At 39.4% G+C, this 22,139-nt stretch overlaps 1 protein-coding gene across 1 annotated transcript in view; it reads right to left on the bottom strand.

Annotated features, from left to right (window-relative positions):
* LOC107551707 (receptor-type tyrosine-protein phosphatase F-like) overlaps window positions 1-22,139 on the bottom strand; it is a 301,032-nt gene that overhangs the window by 15,686 nt on the left and 263,207 nt on the right. The window contains exons 19-24 of the mRNA XM_016233423.1: window positions 17,714-17,874; window positions 11,559-11,671; window positions 8,351-8,448; window positions 2,263-2,386; window positions 1,917-2,126; window positions 1,069-1,108 (exon numbers count right to left, since the gene is read on the bottom strand). Of these exons, the coding sequence (XP_016088909.1) occupies window positions 1,069-1,108; window positions 1,917-2,126; window positions 2,263-2,386; window positions 8,351-8,448; window positions 11,559-11,671; window positions 17,714-17,874 (746 nt within the window). The remainder of the gene's footprint in view (window positions 1-1,068; window positions 1,109-1,916; window positions 2,127-2,262; window positions 2,387-8,350; window positions 8,449-11,558; window positions 11,672-17,713; window positions 17,875-22,139) is intronic.

Genomic DNA, 22,139 nt, shown 5'->3' with positions numbered 1-22,139 from the left:
CTGTGTCTGTGTCTGTCTGTGTCTGTCTGTCGCTACATTAAAAATCCTTATTTTTTATCCTTGTCGTCCTCGTCATCCTGGCTGCCTCCACACACCTGGATCGTGACAGAATAACCGACCCAAAAGTAGAGTATAGCAGCGTCTTTCCCCTTGTTTGATTTTTGCAGGGCTCCTGATGTTTCGTTTAGCCCAGGAAGGGCTCCTGATCCCCAGTTCCGCCCAGGAAGGGCTCCAGCCCAAGAGCTCTCTCCAATGCCCGCTCCTCAAAGATACCCGCCCGCCCACCTGCTCCGGCCTCCTCCAGCGTCACCATGGTCGGAGTCTCCCTCACCTCCGCCTCCAGCCTCCGAGGCCCGGACTCTGCCTCGATCCGTAGACCTTGTGTCTCTTGTGTTCTAGTTTGTCGGTTATTGTGAATGTTACCCCGAGTGTGTGTGTCTCTCTGCCTTGTTGTCGCTACATTTAAAAATCCTTATTTTGTATCCTTGTCGTCCTCGTCATCCTGCCTGCCTCCACACACCTGGACCGTGGCAGAGGTGTGTGCCACCTGTACCAAATAATTCACAAAGGTCAAAGCTTATTTTTGAATTGAGGACAACTCCTGTGAACAACAAAGTGCACTCAAATATTATTTTAAATTAGACAAAAGCGGTAGAAATTTCCCTAAATGGTGTGTTTTGTATAGCGTTCAATCATCTACTCCAGGCAAAGACCAGCTTAAAATGAAGTAGCGGTCATTTCTTCTTCAAGGTAGGTCCTGTCAGCAGTGAAACTAGGCCAGTTGTTCGGTCTCTGCTGGAGGTTTTCATCACAGGGCTTGGGGACACCCTTTACCTACGAAGCAATGCTTTATAGGTGCACAGCCTTGCCAAAACCCACTCATTTACCACGCTAGCTCTGCCAGCACATGTCTCATTCTCTATAAGCCTTTAGCTCCCATCTGACCTCCCATCCATCAACAAAAACCCGAGTGTACGGATTCACCAGGGGGAGGAATTACAGGTTATCTACTGTCAGACATGACATTTGAGCTGAACAGAAGAGTAGTCGACGGACTCACTTTCTCACCAACCCTGGGTGCCACTGGCCTGTTGCTGTACTCCGCACACTAAAAGCCCACATAGTGATTGGACTCATAGAAATGCAGGTCCCTTTAGTGTCAAGCACAGATGGATGTTTTATAGCACAAAGAGAGTTGTGAACCATTGTTCTACGTGATGTAGTATGTGAACCCATACTACTATTTTGGAGGAAACCTCAGGGCGAAGAAAGTGTGCTCTTTGTACATAAAGTTTTATGTACTCTGTACTTACACTATAATCAACAGTTTTTTTTTTTTCAAGAAATTAATAATTTAATTTGGCAAGGACTCTATTTTATCAAAACTGACAAATATTTTATAAAATTATGCCTTTACTATGTAAGAAGAAATTGTTACATTACATTTACAATTTTACTGTTCTCCTGAACTTTGTTCATCAAAGAATCTGAGTAATGGCTGCTGAAAATTCAGCTTTGCCATCTCAGGAAATAATTAAATTTTAAAGTATATTAAAACAGAAAACTTACAATTTTAAATTGTAATAATATTTTAAAATATTGCTCTTTTAAATTAATTTTCATTTTTTAAAATTATTGTGAATATATTGTATGAATAAATTTTCTTTATTTAGTAAATATTATAAATCATATATGAATTTACTTTTCAAATAGTTTGGTAAATGTAATTCATATACTGTATGAAATACAACTCATTCAATAATATATTTTCATATAAAATTTAGTGGCATTAAATACTATAAATAAAGATAAACATCACATACATTTTTTTTTATTATTATAAGTAGAAGAGGGAACTACTGATTTAAAGTTAAATCACATTATTATTCATTTTGAACTTAGCTGATGTTTAATACTGGGTCTTGACTTATCTATGCCCCTGGTACTCACCCTGGTCTTCTCTTCCAGTCTGGTCATCATGACGATGGTACTGGCTCTCTGCTCCCAAACCATCCTCCAGAAGTCGCTCAGAGTCTCAGGCAGAGGGCCCTGCGTGGCAATGTAGGCATTCTGCTTACGGTAGCCATCAGTGTAGTTGGCATTGATGTAATCGCTGCCTGGAACACCTATAGAGAAAGACAACAATTCACTGGTGGCCCACTTAATGCCAGTATTTGTGCTAACTGCATGTTTTCTCTAAACATACACATATCTGTCGCCATAATGAAATGTTAAAGGTCAACACATTTGTTTGACTTTTACCATCCACGGGGGTGAGAACAACTCTCGAGTGGTCGTAAGCAATAACGTTGGCATAACGGTTCTTTGGCTTGTTGACCTCTAAGTTGGAGTTCTCCCATGTGAACTGCTGGCCTGGATCAATGGACTGCAGGGGAAAGATGAGAGGACAAAAAGAAGGAGGGGAGAGGGAAAGAGAGAGAGAAATCTGTTCAGTCTTTTGAGGCACCTTGTTTGAAGCTTGATACCACAGAGTGCCGCAGGGGTAAATTTGAACTAGCAACACTTCAGTAAGAGAGGCCTTGTTTCAATAGTAACGCAACGTTTTGAATGGAGACCCGCAAGAACCAGAGCTGACTTTGCCACCAGGGGTTGTTTGAACTGATGGACTGGCAAAGCTCAAGTGTAATTTGGATCCCTTTGTGGGTATATTGCAGTTCTGTTCCCTTACTAGTGATCATCTGCCCAGTAATAACAGCAAGTTCATCTGCTGTATTATCACAGGCAACCAACAGATGGCTTAGTGCTCACTGACACCATAATTCAAACATGATCACTGTAAGGGGCTCCGATAATAGTACCACTGACTCAGTACATCCATACCTGAATAGCAATGGCTGAGGAATAGCAGACCCAACAGGGAGAGTGTGGTTTTATGCAGGGTTATGCATGTGTTCATCTCTCCTCTCTCTTTAGAGCATCCTGTCTGTCTCCATAAGTCCACACTCTCCCTGTTGGGTCTGCTATTCCTCAGCCATTGGATTTATCAGTGACTGCTCGCATGAGGTGATGCCCTGAATGGGTAACAGACGTTCCATGCAAGGCCTTTTTATTAGAGGTCAGTTGTCTGCAACGTACAAATGTTTGAGGAGTCATGCTCATGTTAGAGCCATTATAATATATTATTAGAGACATTATAAGGTTGCATGATTTGGGCTACAGAAGCATCATTTATGAAACCATCATTGTTAATGTTACAAACATTTAATAATAGTAATCAAACTGTATCTACAGATGGATATCTATGTTGATAACAACAAATAGATAAATAAATAACTTTTACCACAACAATTCATTGCTTTCACTGCACTTATCAGGCTACTACAACTACTACTAACACGAGAACTTGGAAAAAAATTCAAATTATATCTAGACACTGATGTCTTTGGTGGTAAAAACAAAAAATAAAATAAAATAAAATACATATATAAATTACCTTTATCAAGTAATTTGTGGCTGGTTGTTTTGATTGCACAATCATTCACTGCATTTTAGGAGGTTTAGAATTGAAAATAATGCGAATAATTGACTAAACTACTTGCACTGTCTCCCTCTTGTGTGTTTTTACATTACAAATTCACAAAATTTCAGCAATAACAGCACACAAACAAGGGAAGCAGAAAATGTACAACTTGTGTATGAAAAAGTTAAAACATAATTGGTATTAATAATAATACAGTTGATGTCCCTGTGGCTCCAATTAAGCATAGAGCTAGAAACACCAAGAAGTCATGTGTTGATACCCAGGGAGTACACATACTGATAAATATATGCCTGTACCTCAAGTCACAGGTCTCCTTGGCTCAAATGACACTGGGTCGTATCTGAGCATTGATCGACAACAATATGCAGCAACCTGCTCGGCAAGTCAATAATGTCACAGGGTCTCTTGTTATTCAGCATTGATCTGCCTGTTCTGGACAAGGCTCTGGTTGACTCAATGTGCATCAGCCTCCACACCTTTCACCTGATATGGGATCATTTCAGCCTCCTTGGATCCTTTCAAACATATGTGCTTATTTTTGACAACAAATGCCTTCTTAAGAGCCTCTGTAAACTACCATAAAACACTCTCTTCAAAACATAACTGGTTTTTAAATTTCCACATATGAAGTAATGCTCAAAAGTAAACAGCAACTCAGTGCAATATTAAAGGGGTCATATGACATTGCTAAAAATAACATTATGTTGTGTATTTGGTGTAATGCAATGTGTTTATGCGGTTTAAGGTTCAAAAAACACATTATTTTCCATATAATGTACATTATTGTTTCTCCTCTATGCCCTGCCTTTCTGAAACGTGTCGATTTTTACAAAGCTCATCGTTCTAAAAAAGTGAGGTGTGCTCTGATTGGCCAGCTATCCAGTGCGTTGTGATTGGCCGAATACCACAAGCGTGTGACGGAAATGTTACGCCCTTTACCATACTGTGATGCCGTCTCCCAGCAGGACAAGACTCAGTCCAGCTGCTCAGATCGTGCACATCCCATCATCGGTTCTCTTTTTCAGTTCAGTCAATGTACTGTTAGGAGTAACTGAATAACTCGGGATATTGGTTTATTTCGCGTCAGAGGGAGTGTCAGGCACATTTATAAACCGAATAACTTAAGTAATTTGTGGATTAGTGCGCACTGGAGACGCGAACCGTTTCAAACGATTCAGTTCGATTTGGTGAACTGGTTCGACCGGTTCACTAAGAAGATCCTGTTAAATAGAACAATTCGTTTGCGATCCGGACATCACTAGATGAGACCAAACCAATAAAACCCATTACAAACGAGGCATTTGTTGCATCCAGTGGGGACATAATTATTGATTATAATGACTTATACTGTCTTTTTACACGTTGCCTAAAACCATGTCTGCATTTGTGATCGGAAAAACAACAAACAACAAGCGTTACTCTACACTGCTCAAAACTCGCGTTTGAATCATCAGTGGCAAATTATTTAAATATAAAAAAACTTACTTACAGGCTGTGAGTCAGAAGCGTCAGACTGTCCTTGCAAAATTGGAACTGCCCAACTTTATAGAAACAGCCATTGTGCCAGAGACACATTAGGCTACTGGTTCAGGAAGCAGTCCTCATCCATCCTCTATAAATTCGCAGCACACATCTGAATATTTGGGTTGAACTGTTCTGGAACAGTGTTGTAAATACAACTTAACCACTGATTTCTAGTCGTGTCCTCATTTGGAAGGCCAAACAAAGTAGTTTTGCTTTCACAACGAAACACACAGTGACTCCACAACATGGCAGCGGCGGCAACAGCGAGAATAAAAGTTACGCCTTCTTTCTTTGCGTGAACATTTGAGCAGTGTTATGCAAATCTTCCCACATCGTGACGTAGACATGTGGGGGCGTGTTAGAATGAGCCGTTTTAGGAGGGTGTGGTTGACTCTTAACTTTTATAAAGAATATCTCTTTGGATTTGAGACTTTAGTTTTTGCAACTTTACAGATCTTCTTTATGCACCAAGAGCTTGTAACACTCCAAAGAGAAAGGAAAAATTGAAATCGCATCATATGACCCCTTTAATAAATTGGCATATTGAAGTATCTGATATGCTAAGTGGTTCTCTGCCAGTTTATCGGCAAGCACCTTAGAGGAACATTTACTTTGCCATAAGCTTTCACACACAAGTACAGGTAATGTGCGAATAAGACAGCTGGTTTGCTGACTGGCAGTGTTTTCCAAACAAGGGGAACAAATATGAGCTGTCACTACATGAGATGACAAGCTTGAGAAATGCGGATAATGATAGTGGTGGGAGGTGAGCACCGGCTCCTATAAAAAGCTTCTGCTCTAGTGGGTTGACAAACATAAGCTTGTTACTGGTGAGAATCAGTGTGTGATGGGAGTGTAAGCTATTGCTATTGCCACCAGTCAAGCTGTGGAGTGATCTACAGAGCACTTCAACAGCCGAGGAGGAATTTTTAGGACAGCACTCTTCAAATTCTGGTTCGTGTTTATACAGTGCAAATCGTTCAAAACCAACTGACTATTGGGTTAAATTAGTACATAGATCTACAGGTTATGATGTTTTTCATTTTATTTCGGTAAGATCAGCTCTATGGTGTGGTCACAGTTTTGCAAAAACAAGTAGTAAATATTACAAGCCAGAGGTAAAAAGGAATTTAGTATCTTTGGCAGATATAAGCATGGAAGAGAGACAATGAAAATGAGCAAAGGATGCATCAAGCAGAACATGGAGCCAATAAACGTGCTGCCCACTGCCTTGCTCCTGCTGGCTGGACTAGGCTACTCCCATTGGCCCAAGCGGAACCATCTGTCCCCTTGCAAGGGGGCCTTCCTTGACAGGAGGACATGACATCACGACCTGCCAAGAGCAGGTTGTGAGCACCGCCCGGCTACAGAGGGCTTGTGTGGCGAAAATCACAAATGCAATCGAGGGAGGAGAGATTTGTCATATATGGTTGCTGAAACAGCTCAACCCGTCCCTCAAAGTGTCAGTAATGTCTTGAATGAATGAATAATAAGAAATTAATAAAAGGAGGTATATATATATATATATATATATATATATTTCTTTCTTTTTTATCTAGAGACATGTGTGTCATTCCAGAAAGAGTGTTTTGTTGGTTGGAGTGAAGTTTTAATTGCAGTTTTACGGTCACACTTTATTTTAAGGTCCAATTCTCGCTATTAACGAACCATTAACTATGACTTTTGCTTCAAACTCCTAATTTTCTGCTTATTATTAGTTAGTAAGGTAGTTGTTAAGTTTAGGTATTGGGTAGAATTAGGGATGTATGAAATGGTCATGCAGAATATGTGCTTTATAAGTACTGTACTAATAAACAGCCAATATGTTAATTATAGGCATGCTAATAAGCAACTAGTTAATGGTGAGAACTGCTCCCTATACTTAAGTGTTACCAGTTTTATTATAAATACGACTGTGATGGGAAAAAAGAGACCAAAGTGAGACAAGAAGAGCAAAGGAACATATGAAAGAAAGAGATGTGTGATTCTGGCAAATCAATAACTCCTTCACTCGTTAACATCTGCACCTGGTCTCTTGCAATAGTTGCAAATCTACTAATACATCATTACCAAGTGTTTGTCAAAACCTCAACAGCAACTGGGCCAACACTGTCTGATCTTTTAATTAAATATTTCCACACCTTTAGGGTGACGACTGACAGTCATGTTAAATATCACTCTTAACAAAAGATTTAACAGGCTTTTTTCTCAACTTCAAGAAGAAGTGACAAGGCCTATGTGTATATTGAAGCTTTTTAGAGAGAGATCATGGGAAAATTATGTCATAACACCCGATGTGGGTGCTCTAAGTGTTGATGGCAGGAGAATCTATTAGATAACAACAAAGTGAGAAAAGTATGGGAGGAAATGGAAATGCCAAATAAGACCAAAAAAGTTAAAAAAAGTTCCAAAGAGCAAAACTGGCTGAAGTTTTACTGAGTTTCTGCAGATAATGAACTATTAAAGGATGCTCACTCTGGCAAGTGACAAGAAATGACAAGCTTCGACCAAAAAAAAAAGAAAAAAAAAATAGTACCTTTGGTGTACAACAGATTGTCACTCGGGCAGTAACTGCTTGATTTTGCATTAAATTCTACGATCGCAGAATTGCAAAATCCTGGGGGGACTGATTAAGGTACAGATGTGACCCTCTGAGAATACTTCCACAGTAACAAGCCGCTGTACCCCTAAGGGTACACATTTGCAAAATTTTTCCTCAGTGAAATGACCAGATACCATTCATTTTCCATGAAAGTTGGTGATTTCTGGCACCATGAGTGGAAGACACCACTGGCAAAGCAACAGAAAAGCTTGACTTTATGCAAATGAGAGTGAAGATAGTGGATATTTTAGCTCATAGATCAGCGATTTAATCAGCATCAGCGTGAACGCAGCTTTACCAGGAAAGTCAGTAAACCAGGGGCGCCCAATCCTGTTCCTGGAGATCAACATTCCTGCAGAGTTCAGATCCAACTCTGCTCCAACGCGCCTGTCTGTAATTATAGCGTGTTTCTGAAGATCTTAATTAGCTGGTTCAGATGTATTTCTGATGTGTTCAGATTATGTAAGTAGCCAACCTTGCTCCTAAAGGGCCACCTTCATGCAGACCTCAGCTCCAACCCTGCTCCAAACACAACTGCCTGTTATTTTTAAGTAACCATCTCAATTAGCTGGTTTATGTTTGTTTGAATATCACTGAAGCTAAACTTTGCAGGAAAGTGGTCCTCCATGAGCAGGATTAGCAACCCCTGTCCTAGAGAATGTGTAACTATAATTAAACCAGATGCAAAATATTCAAGCTGCACCAATTACTATTGCCCTTACCTCATACTCCTGGGAAAATCGGAGGGCATCGTTGGCCTTGAGTCGCTCTATGTGGTCTGCCAGCTCGCAGACAGATATAGGAGGATGTTCCCTCATTCCTACAAGAGAAAATAAGACAACGAGAATTGGTGAACACATCCCAGAGTATCACACCTGATGCACTGTACCGTTACAGCGGGGAGTGAGTCTGTCAGTTTTGAGTTGAGGAGGGCACGATATAAATAGGTTCTTCTTGCACCTTGATGTGACATGATCCCTCTGCGAGATTTGCACTGACATATGTTGTGTCCGCTTACACCTATCCCCCAAACATGCTCTGGATTTCTTGTCCGGGGGGGTCAACTTAGCGCCAAAGCACATTTCCCTGTCAGCGCCTGTGAACGTATCAAGGCTACATGCTCAGCTGGATCTGAGGAAATGTTCAGCTTGCGTGTTGTTTGATAAGGAAAGGTTTGTGTGTGTGTGTGTGTGTGTGTGGGGGGGGGTCGTAATAGAGAGGATCTGTCATTAGGATTCCAGTGGTTGAGGATGAATGAGCTGGACTGAGATGCTTAATGGGACATGGTTGGGTATGATTCCCCATTATGAGTTCATTATGGCCACAGTGAGCACAGTAATGTCTGGACAAGGCCCCTGCTAGCTACTTCATGCAACCGTTACTGCAAGACAGTGGGTGGCAGGATCATGGGGCCACTCTCTTAATCAACCGCACTGACGTGATGCCAAAAACTGGTCTGGTAGATTGTAGACACATTTTACATTTCTTTGGTGGAATATGTGCTACAACACATATGCGACTTTCACACAATTATATCTGAACAGGGCTGATGTGAAAGTCAGAAGAAAAGTTTTACAGTAACAGTTAAGGACTATACTGCGCATAGACGTACAGTCACCTTTTGGGACCGCCATATGTACAGTATGTGACAACGCAACATTCGACAGGGACAAAAACCATGAAAATAATTTATGACTATTAAACAATTTAACCATAAGGAACAACTTTCTACCTGAGCATCACTGAATACTGTATCCTAAATAGTGAATAAAAATGTATATATATAACAAAAATCGTGTTTGCCATTTACATATAATACATACTGTATAACTACTATTTTCTAGCACACAAACGAGACACATAGTATTCTGTATATTTAGAGGCTACCAGTGTAATAAGCTGCACCATGAGCACATTAAGTGAATACAGCACAGGATACATCCACGCTAAACAGCAAGTTAATTAGGCAGTGAAGAGCTACAACCCAGCATGCAAAGCAGAGAAAGGCATGCAGATTACGAGACGTCTGGATTTGAAATGAATGTCCAAGGTCATTCAAGTGAAAATGCATCCAGAAATGTATGGATAAGGGACTGGAAACATAACCTGACTGCTACATCCAAGAAAGACAATGGCAGGAAATAGAATTAGAATATGGGTGTGTGTGTGTGCTGTACATAACATATGCATCACAGGAGAATTCTGTCATTTTTCTCATGTCATGAACAGGATATCATTCACCACAATATCATTTTCATCACATCTCAGTTAAGGTATTTTTCTACTCTTGCTTTTTCCTGCTTTTTTTGAAGGCTATTTTCATAACTAGTGTGTCATGTATCCTAAATTACACATAATTAAATGTTCACACATAAATACTCTATTCATGTTGTATTTATTAACTGTTGATAATATTAACAAAATTGCTGGTTTTAACTGAGGGACAGTCATACATTATTAATTATTTTAAATATTTTATAATAATATTTTATAATAGTTTTGTGTGTGTAATAATTCATATTTTTATTATGTATTTTCATATTTTAGGGGTTAAAACAATCTTTACATAAGACATTTTAAAAAGTTGCCAAAAGAAATGAAGTCATAATAATTAAAAAAAAACTCTAAAACCATTTTAATGTAACCTTCAAATAACCAAAAGAAGAAAAAAATTATAATAAAAAAATACCCCCAAGGCATAAAAGTACTTGTAGCTGAAGGAAAAAACCCTATTTAATATACCATCACATTATTTGTACTCATAAACATCACAAAACAACTCAATCCGGTGTTTCAAAATTTAATCAAACATTGAAATGTGAAGTGCGCTTGTTGCCACTCTGCTGCCGTATGAAAACTGCTGGCTGTGGCAGTGGGATTCACGGTAAGAGAGCTGTATGGCTGTTTAGCCTGCGGTAATTATGTGCTCTTCAGGACTGAAAGGGTCTGTAATAACCTGGCTCTACCGCCACCGCTCAGCTATTAGAGGAGAGAGAGGCAGGCCTGACATTATCTCTTAGCGTCACAGATCTGCCTCTCACTCACCTTGGGAATGGCAAGCAGGAAGGCTAATTAACAAAGAGGGGTTGAAAGAGCAAGAGGCCTTTGGGTGAATTGAGTCCATATAAGACACTCCAAGGAGATGAGACAGTAAATGGAGGAACTGCAATGAACAGCTAAATTCAGAGCCACCAAAGGACAAATAATAATATGCAATATAAAGCAGAGCGTTCCATTACGCTTTCCTACAGCCACTGCTCATTTAGTATACTCACACTAAACGGTCATAAAACAGTACATTTGTTTTCACACAAAAATGTTAAACAAAAAAACACCTTGCACTGTTCTAAAACTTCATTTTAAAAATGAAGATGAAATAGCTATATTACAATAAAATATATTTATTAAAAAATAAAATAAATGATAAACAACCACATAGTAGCATTTCTGTAGAGCAGCTAATATCTGGCTTTCAGATTCAGTGTTGTGACTGAAAGTGCCTCCTCTCTCATGTGCTCTGTTTTTATGGCTGTGGTGGGCGGGCCGTAACGATTGGAAGATACGTACAGCAGTGATAGATCATTCTGATTACAAAGACGTGCTGCCACTTCAGTCAGTGTGCCTGCATGTGCACATACACATACTGTTTATGCTAAATGACACATTCGGTGGCATATGTTGACGCGTGAAAAAATAATATCAGGGTTACTGAACAAGATACAGATGATATAGTACAATGGGATAATGTGCATGCATTGTGTAAGGAAGAGACTGAATTTGTCTTGACTTGCATTGAGCATATGGTGATAAGCTCAAATATCAGACACTGAGTCAGAGGAAAAGTGTACGCGTGCATATGGTAGAGAACATATGGGGCTCTGGCAGACTGGTAATGTGTGTCTATAGTACATATGGTGTACAGTGTGTTACCTGGTGTCTGGTAGTTGAGTCTCCTCATTTCTACAGGATCAGACGAGTTGGCCAGAAGACAATCCTTCACTCCACCAGAGTGATCATCTTTCGGTAGGGGGGATGCTCTCTTCCTGTAAGAGCAAAATGGAGTCAGCATGAGTGCTTCTGTTGACACATTCAGACCACGCCAGACCCACTAACAGATTCGAAAGATTTGAAACAGATAACAAAGACAAATTAAAGAATTTTGAGGGATGGGACAGAGAAATGTGGACATTAGCATCTTCATAAATTTACATCTATTAAACACCTATGTGTCCCGTGTTGACGACTCAATACATGATTTGCGAGAGAGAATTTGATTGGACAAAATTAGACAAAACATTGAGTCCATTTATTATATAATACTATTCAAATGTTTGGGGTCAGTATTTTTTTTTTTTTTTAATAATAGTATATTAAATCAATGCTGATATTTATATAGTATATAGTTTAGTATATAATATAATATATTCTATTTTTGGTTAGTCCTTCTAGAAAGGAAAGACATTTTAAATGCAATAATTTATTATATCTGTATACATGTGTATATCCAAGTTCTTTTTATCAACTTTCAGGAGTATACTAAAGTCAACTACAAGCCACAAAACTCCAAACTTGTTTTCATGGGGTCTTTAAGACAACAAAATAATCAGTCTAAAAATCATGAGCGGTCCTCCATGAGCAGGATTAGCAACCCCTGTCCTAGAGAATGTGTAACTATAATTAAACCAGATGCAAAATATTCAAGCTGCACCAATTACTATTGCCCTTACCTCATACTCCTGGGAAAATCGGAGGGCATCGTTGGCCTTGAGTCGCTCTATGTGGTCTGCCAGCTCGCAGACAGATATAGGAGGATGTTCCCTCATTCCTACAAGAGAAAATAAGACAACGAGAATTGGTGAACACATCCCAGAGTATCACACCTGATGCACTGTACCGTTACAGCGGGGAGTGAGTCTGTCAGTTTTGAGTTGAGGAGGGCACGATATAAATAGGTTCTTCTTGCACCTTGATGTGACATGATCCCTCTGCGAGATTTGCACTGACATATGTTGTGTCCGCTTACACCTATCCCCCAAACATGCTCTGGATTTCTTGTCCGGGGGGGTCAACTTAGCGCCAAAGCACATTTCCCTGTCAGCGCCTGTGAACGTATCAAGGCTACATGCTCAGCTGGATCTGAGGAAATGTTCAGCTTGCGTGTTGTTTGATAAGGAAAGGTTTGTGTGTGTGTGTGTGTGTGTGTGGGGGGGGGTCGTAATAGAGAGGATCTGTCATTAGGATTCCAGTGGTTGAGGATGAATGAGCTGGACTGAGATGCTTAATGGGACATGGTTGGGTATGATTCCCCATTATGAGTTCATTATGGCCACAGTGAGCACAGTAATGTCTGGACAAGGCCCCTGCTAGCTACTTCATGCAACCGTTACTGCAAGACAGTGGGTGGCAGGATCATGGGGCCACTCTCTTAATCAACCGCACTGACGTGATGCCAAAAACTGGTCTGGTAGATTGTAGACACATTTTACATTTCTTTGGTGGAATATGTGCTACAACACATATGCGACTTTCACACAATTATATCTGAACAGGGCTGATGTGAAAGTCAGAAGAAAAGTTTTACAGTAACAGTTAAGGACTATACTGCGCATAGACGTACAGTCACCTTTTGGGACCGCCATATGTACAGTATGTGACAACGCAACATTCGACAGGGACAAAAACCATGAAAATAATTTATGACTATTAAACAATTTAACCATAAGGAACAACTTTCTACCTGAGCATCACTGAATACTGTATCCTAAATAGTGAATAAAAATGTATATATATAACAAAAATCGTGTTTGCCATTTACATATAATACATACTGTATAACTACTATTTTCTAGCACACAAACGAGACACATAGTATTCTGTATATTTAGAGGCTACCAGTGTAATAAGCTGCAGTTGACGACTCAATACATGATTTGCGAGAGAGAATTTGATTGGACAAAATTAGACAAAACATTGAGTCCATTTATTATATAATACTATTCAAATGTTTGGGGTCAGTATTTTTTTTTTTTTTTAATAATAGTATATTAAATCAATGCTGATATTTATATAGTATATAGTTTAGTATATAATATAATATATTCTATTTTTGGTTAGTCCTTCTAGAAAGGAAAGACATTTTAAATGCAATAATTTATTATATCTGTATACATGTGTATATCCAAGTTCTTTTTATCAACTTTCAGGAGTATACTAAAGTCAACTACAAGCCACAAAACTCCAAACTTGTTTTCATGGGGTCTTTAAGACAACAAAATAATCAGTCTAAAAATCATGAGCCTCATTTCTTGTTAAAGCTTCACTGCTTTTAGAGCACATTATAACTTCCCTTCAGGAAACGTAGGGGTCACAGTAATTCGAAATAAAAGCCAAATAGCGTGTTTGTTCAGCGCTTCACTTGATTCTGTTAGCAAGCTCACTAAATATTCAGGGTGCTGCGCTCCTTGTTTGTGGGGAAAACAAGGCGACTAGGTAATTAGCACATCAGCTGGATGGCACAACACTGGTAATTATGCCACTGTAGCTCCTGCACTCCTGAGTGCACTCTTCCAGCAGGTAAAGCTGTCGTGTGCGCACACACACACACACAGATGCAGAACATCTGTCAGTGGAAACCCATCCTCAGACACATGGACACAAATCCCTAACCAAAATGGGAGAGCCAACAGCACGGGAAATTTCACATCTCACTGCACTCAATTTGTAAGGTTCTAAGCACAGTTTTCTAGCTTTCATAAAGCCTGAAGAGCTCAAATGAGGCTGACACCAGCGAGGCGGGCCGCACCGAAGGGTTTTCAGCATATGCTGTTTAACAGAACCGGGTCGTACTGCATTGCTAATCACTAGAGCGCTGGACACGTAGCCTCTCGTCTTTCTTGTACGTACAGTAAGTCTCAGCACACTTCAATTATTCAGTTTGGAGTTAATACATATACAACAGAGGCTAAAAGGATCCATTTGTAGGGGGTTCAGAATAAATGCAGAGATAAAAATAACAAAAAATGACCATTTTGCTCTGTGAGAGAGAGTGTATGTGTGTGAGAGAGATATTTCATACATTAGCCAGTAAGAAGGAAGTGAAAAAATGAAACAGAACAGTTCGGTGGATGGAAATGTCAGCTTTGAAGATGAGAACATTTCTATTTCGGCAGCCGCCGGGCTGGCATTTCCTTTACAATGGGCCATTCAGGGCTCAGGTGAGACAGCAGAAAGGCTGACTGCACACACTCAATCTGAGTGACCTTCAGGAGGAGGTGAAGGATCAACACGAACAGAATCAACACAGCACAGCAAACATCTCCAAAAATAAATCACGATCACAACAGCAAGCATGCACCACTGTAACGACGTAAACCCAAAGGACCGGAGCTTTTCAAGGACAGCAGGGTGTGAGGGTGAACTACTGTCAATCTCTGTGCAGAAAGGCAATTTCAGCCAACATCTTGTTTTGGATGAACCGAACGGATAGTCATTCAAAACAACATGCTAATGAACAGTAACGTGTGCGGCCACACCTGCAGACCCTGCAGCCTGTGAAGAGTGAGACAGATGACACTTCTGAAATGAAAACTGTGACAGAAAGACACCTGGCCATGATCTGAAGGTACCTACCTCTCCTGTTTGCTGCATTTGTATGGAGCGGAGGAAGGAAGAGACACGTGATTAGTGGCTGTCAGACACGCAGAGACTCAAGTGAGTTGTGCTGCTAACCTTGCGTTTCAAAAATGTCTTGCTGAAATCTGACTTTGTGTTTGAAGACGGTGATTTAAAAAGAGGAAACGAATGAATACTTATATAAAATAACTGACTGACACAACGCTAGCCTTTGCTTTAGCTAATGAATATTAAGTAGGTGATCTGCCCACATTCAGGGACATAATAAAAATAATGTTGGAAACTCCGTTTATATAACATTACGTATAATCAACAGTTTAGATTTATATGCAAACAGATAATTATAGGTGTACACAATATATATCAGAGTTTTTAAAAACTTTTTTTTCATTATTTATTGTTGTGTTGAAAACCTTGTCAACAATTCTCTCTTTTAGTCTTGCTCATATAACATGACATATTGTAATGTGGTGTTTTGTTTCATGTTCATGTTTTCCATGTCTTTTATTTTGTAATTGTTTCGTGTTAGTGTCATGTTAGTGTCATGCTTCCCTTGCCTCATGTCTCTCTGCCTTGTGTATGTGTCATGTTCTGATTGGTAGTCTTAGTCATGTGTCTTGTTCCCCATTGGTTTGTTCATGTCATGTGACCCTCCTTGTTTCCTATAAGTAGCTTCATGCTCCCATTGTGCCCTCGTCATGTATTTAACCCGCTGTTGGTGAGTCTAGTCTGTTTGTGTCAAGTCTGCTCATGCTATGCCTGTTCAAGTCAAGTCTGTGTCTTGGATTATTGTTTGGATCACTCTGTAAATAAACTGCACTTGGGTTCTCACTACGCTCGCCTTCAGTGGATTGACTCTTTACACATATTATCCACTGCTTTAATTTATATACAAACTCATGTTGATTATTGGTAGATATAATTTATTTAATCCCCTATTTTTACGTTTAGATCTCAAAATGAATATTTTCCATACTGTACATTATAATGTTGTGATGCCTCCTAAATTTGCTTGTAGCATTTAAAATTACAGATTTTGGTAGAGAATTTAGTACAGAATTTTACAACAAGCTTCAGCAGAAATATTAATTTTGTGCATCCCTATTCCCTAGTTAAATGTTAATTTAAGCAAAAAAAGAAAAGGATTCTGTCAAAAAGGCTAATACATCTCATTTGTGATCAGATTTTCAAAAATCTATTGGCAAGTTGTGCAGAATTAGAGCATCCAGTGGTAGGAATTCCTGTTAGCAACAAAAAATACAATACAGCTACTTGTGACCTCCAGCGACAACATGACTGTCAGAGTGAAAGGGAGAGAGAAAGTTAAGGCTAGCAGCGAAAGGCCAGTTATCAGTTCTGCAGGAGTACAATAGCAGAGCTACTCGCTGGACTATCTGGCTCGCAGCGGTGGGCAGTGGAAGATGACAGCTTTTAGAATAGCATCAGCAGGGTGTGGCAGCACAGCCACATAACCGCTCGCCTGCAGAAACCGAAAGCTGACGCTGCCATTTCGCTGCTGCATCTTCACTCGGGAACGGCTTCAATTTGAGTCACTGCAAAGCTAAAAGAGTCCTGCACCATCAGGGGGGCTGATATGGTGGATTTGTGTTGAACGCCGAGAAAATCAGAGCAAAACAAATGCAAGGTTTGCTCTGAAGTAAGGGATTTTACCCAGATGGGCTGGAGGGAGTATTAGTCAGTACTGTATCAGCATTGTGAATGGGACCACCGGGTCACGCCGCAAGCTACATGTCTGCATTATTCGGCTGAGTCAAGATGTCATTATGAATAATGTTCTCTCCGCGGAAAAGCTAGCTAAAATTAGCCACATCTTGTTCCGTGTACAAAGCATCCAAAGCAGACAAGGAGTCACGCCGACGATGTGTAGGGGTGTATTTAATCTGAAATGAGACCTTCAAAGAGGCTGATATTTGTCTCCATCACACCTAGTAAGCTTTGAGATGATCTTAGAGATAAAAAAGGTGGGCACACTTCACACCCCCCTCAACAAAATGGAAAACTAGGTCTGCCAATTAATATAATATAAAAATAATAACATGAAATGCTGATTAATTAATCTAATTAATCACTACAAATTGAGAAATACCCCAAATGAAGATAATTCAAAATACATTCAAACACAAATTAAGTCATACTTCATAAAGTCATATTTACTGTTGTTTATCAAACTTTCATGAGTGAAATCCAGTCATTACAATAGGAATTTCGTGTGAGGGTGAAAAAGTTCCCCACAAAGATTTCGCAACAAGTTAATTTGTGGCATTGACCAAGAGAAAGCAGCTTGCTTGAAAGTGACATGTGAGCTGTGCTTCATATATCACTACACTATTGATTTAATACATCTTTTGCACTGGCAGCTCCGTTGAATGGTAAAGCTACAGTGCACCTCACTGCAGCTGGCAGGAAAGAGTGATGGGAAAACTCTTGCTCACCTCTTGAAGAGCAGGATGGCGATGACTATGATGATGATGAGCACTACGGCAAGAACGGGGCCCATAACCCAGAGCATCTCAGGCTGGTCCACACTGGGCTGCATAAGGTTTTTATCCTGTACGGTGATGGGGTCCGAGTATGGGCTGGCCGAGAAGGTCCGCTACAGAGAGAGAAAGTCTGAGTTAGTCCACAGAGAGTCTAACAAGTTACACAATAAATATGGCTGAAAAAAATCCAATGAGAGCTTATGTATAAATAACCCTTATATTCCTATATCCTTTGCTCTAGGCAGCACTGATATGATCAAAAATACAGTAAAAACAGTAATATTGTGAAATCATAATATATATACAGTATATAGAGTAATATTGTGAAATATATATATATTTATATAAATATATATATTATTATATAACTATATATATAATTCCCCCCAATTTCAGGTTTTCCAGGAATGTTTTAACTTCAACTACTTAAATTAAAATAAAAATTGCACATAGCACATCCTCACATCTGTCTCCATGTCAGGCTAGGTTTCCGTTAACAAGGTTCCTCTTAACCCCTGCCATACACACATTCACCTTTGATTAGCATAAGTCAAACCTCTGAGAACATGTGACCACGTAGAGGAAGATGCACACAAAAAAAGAAGAATTTTAAATGGAAGCTGAGGAGAGGAATCAAATCCTCTTCATTAGTGCTCAAACCATGGTGATAGTGAGCTGGCTGGAGGCAGGGAGGGAGTGACAGGAAGAAAAAAGATCCAGTGTGAAGGGACATAAATGAGACATCTCCCCGCTGTGCCCTCTTCCATGCACGCGCCATGGGACAGGTTCAAATTTTGCCTCACAAACCGTCTGTGCTAAAAAAAGAAACAAGGAAAAAGAATGAAGGAAAGAAAGGAAGGTGAGGAAAGATGGGCTTGTCATTACCACTCCCTTTGTCAGCGTTGGGAGAGGCCATCCACGTGGACACTATTTCCCTGAGGGTCAAACCCCATTTGCCTTCCTCTCTTTCTTTATCTCTCTTCCTCTCGCTTCATCCCGTCACACAGAGCAGGACGCCATAATCTGTATCACTTGCTCAGCTCAGCTTGACACGTCTAAGAGCGCACAGATATTAATTGAAGAGATAAGCAGGATATTAGCTGGAGGAGAGTCATGAAGTCATTGTGTTATCGCCACTGCTCTCATTGGTAACGTGGTGCTTTATGTGAGCTCAGGTGCTTATGTGTGTGTGATGTACTGGAAATATACATTTCACTGCATAATTGTGGCTTCTCTTAAGCAACCCTGCTGGAAAAAAAACAGGTCAACAGCTCAAGCTAGGTTTTGGAACCTCTTTTTTTTGCAGGTAAAAAGTTGGCTACCAGCTTTAACCGACTTGATTTAGCAGGTTTTTATTAGGTTTGTCAACTACCAGTCAAGTTGATCAACCCAGTTAAACCATGTAAAACAAGCCACCACCTTTTGTGTACAATCATGTAGAGCAGGATTCTGGACCAATGAGAGCTCTCCGTGGGCGGGGCTACACAGAAAAAAACAATTCAAAAACAGAAATCAAGTAACCAACAGAATGTCTTATTATTAGCTGATGTCACGGTCAGTTAGGGCAGAAATTTTGATTCTTATGAAAGAGATTTCAATGCTTCTTACAGCATCTCAGCTGGTTAGGAGACTAAGTTAAGCTGGTTTTACTAGGGTAAAGAAGATCATTTCACCATATCAGGGCAAATCTCAGGCCTAGGCCATAAAAAAAAAAGAAAAAGAAAAAAGATAGTAAAACATAAAAAAAATGTAAATCTAAATAAATAAGAAAATAAATGAATAACAGAAGACAATGGCAATTTCTAAATAAACTATTATTTTTCTCTCTATTTTGTCATTTATACTTCTGTTCTGCTCCAGCTTCTGGTTTATCCCCAAAGCTCTGCACTGCAGTACTGTGAATATTGTTGGTTCACTTATGATACATTGCTTGTGATTTTCCTCATTTGTGAGTCGCTTTGGATAAAAGCTTCTGTTGAATGACGAAATATAAATGTTAAATGTGCAATTAGCCACATTACTGTATTACATTAATGAGAATGACATTTTTCACATTACAGTAATGAGAATTTGAACATAAAATGCCAATTTTAATGGCCCTAAAAAAAGGCCTCTTTATGTGTAATAAAACATGAGCTAGACATTTCTTTATGAGATTCACCCATCAAAGGGATTCAAAAATCTTGTTGTTATTCATTTTCAATGCGTTTTCTACTGATGCTTCAGAGGTGAATGAAAAGACAGCACTCTGCTTCCTCTGGAGCTTTAACACAATTTGAGTACGATGTGTTAAAGGCAGTTAACTCTCACTAATGTGTTTCATATCTCCTACAGACAAGTAGAAAAAAAAAACAAGAAAGCTGAATTCTAACTAACGCAAAATCCATTGAGTGGATAAGGATGGGCGTGCGTCCTCAGGCAGAAGAGAAACGGTTAACAACATCATCTCAGCGCTGGGGTCTCAGTGCGGGTATTCTGCTAATGTAAACACTTTATATGGCAGAAACAGCTAGGGCTCCACAGGCCCTCCTTCCTAACTCCACCAGCCAGCTGACACTCTCTCTTTCACCCTTCCTCTTGGTTCTGCATTTTTCTTATGCTTCTTTCTTTAAAAGTTCACTGTTCTCTAATGCTCCTTTTCCTCTGAACATCTCTCTTCTTTTTTAACCTACCAACAAAGTGCTGTCTCCTGCTCCCGTTTAATATAACATCTTAAGCTTGCTTGTCTGCACTTGTTTAAACAGATTCTGTTTACACATTTGATCTATCATCCGATTTCACACTCCTCTGGGCTTGTGTATGTGCCACGACGAGTGATGCTTGTACAAAGCTAATATTCAGTGCTGAAGAAGAGCAGATGATGACTGTTAAAAGCTATTATCAACTCCTTATGCCAAATGAATGAATAAATAAAACATTTTAACTTAAAAAATAAAAATCAAGCAAGTTCAGTTTCACATGCTGAAAGTCGATGGTAATATTAAGTATTATTTAAAATTAAAACATAAGTATTATTTTTAAAATATATGTACTATTAATATAGATATAAAAATATATTGTAGATATAAAAAAGATATTGTATATATTTTTAATATATATAAAAAAAATATATAATCTTAAATATATTCATTTCAGATTGTTATTTTATCTTTTTTTTAATTTAGATTACTGAATAGCATTTGGTCACACTGTATTTTGTCAATTTTGTGATTAATTGGAAAAGCACAATTTTTTACCGCGTTACTTAGTTTCAATCCCAAACCTATAGTATATAATTATTTTAATGTCTATATTAATTTTTTAAAAGTACAATGATTTAATTTGGTTGATTTATTACTTTAACATTGATTGTTAAAATTATTATTACCAGTATTATTATTAAACAGCATTTGGTCACATTTTATTTGGTAAATATCATGCTTGTTTCTGTGCTGAGCTCCAGGCTTCATATGCTCTATAAAGGCCCCTGTGCTGGAGCTCAGATCATATCCAAGCCGTTCATTCATTTGCTATGACAGCTCCGCAGCAGGAGAGCTACTGGAGAGCCAGATCCGAAGGGCACAGCTGCATTAGATGTGGGGCGTTGGCCATTCCTCTGAGATATTATTCTCTGGCCAAGGACAAACGGCTAGACTTGTTCTTTTGAACCGTACACACTCATCTAATCGTTCTCAAATCATCAGCATGCTTGTTCAATCCCCATTAGTTAAAGAGGATTCCAGGTACGGTCTCAACAGATCAGGGTCGTCCAATGGAAGTCAGAGGGAATGAGTCAGGCCGGAAAGGTTGACAGAGTTAAGGAAGGGGAAGCAGGGCCTTTGAAGTGCTGAGTGAGAAAGTTGTCCTTCCTCTTCTCATAAAACATGGCAGACAGACTAATGCCTAAGCTTTAGGGGTACTTAAGAGTCAGCTTCAAGGGAATCAGGACAGGCCCTGCCACGCAAATCCATTCTCCTGCTCTTTCCACAGAGTCGAGATGAAGGAGCTCAAAGTGCCAAACACTGCTGACGCCATCATGAGAGGAAATTATGAATATTTATCCAACTGGTCCTCTGGAGGTCCGGGCTATAAGTTTCAGTGATGATTATTTTCAGGGCTGTGAGGGCGCAGAGTTCACATTTTTGATTTGTTAGAGAAGCAGATGGAAAAACGGAGCTGAGGGAACCGGCGAGGCGTTTAAGCTAATGCTTGTTCGACAAACAAAGCTTATTGAGCTTTGCTGCTTATTAGGACAAAGCTTTGGTAAGACTCACAGAATAACCGCTTGTCTGCCTGCAACTCAAGCTGAAATTTTCTGAGAAGCTGAAAGGATGAAGATAAAAGACACCAAACGTACAAATGAACATGTGGGGTTCGCGCATAGTTCGACCAAATTATA

Source organism: Sinocyclocheilus grahami, unplaced genomic scaffold, assembly GCF_001515645.1.
Source record: "Sinocyclocheilus grahami isolate Dianchi unplaced genomic scaffold, SAMN03320097.WGS_v1.1 scaffold430.1, whole genome shotgun sequence".
NCBI lineage: Eukaryota > Metazoa > Chordata > Actinopteri > Cypriniformes > Cyprinidae > Sinocyclocheilus > Sinocyclocheilus grahami.
This window is presented reverse-complemented; position numbering and strand designations above follow the sequence as displayed.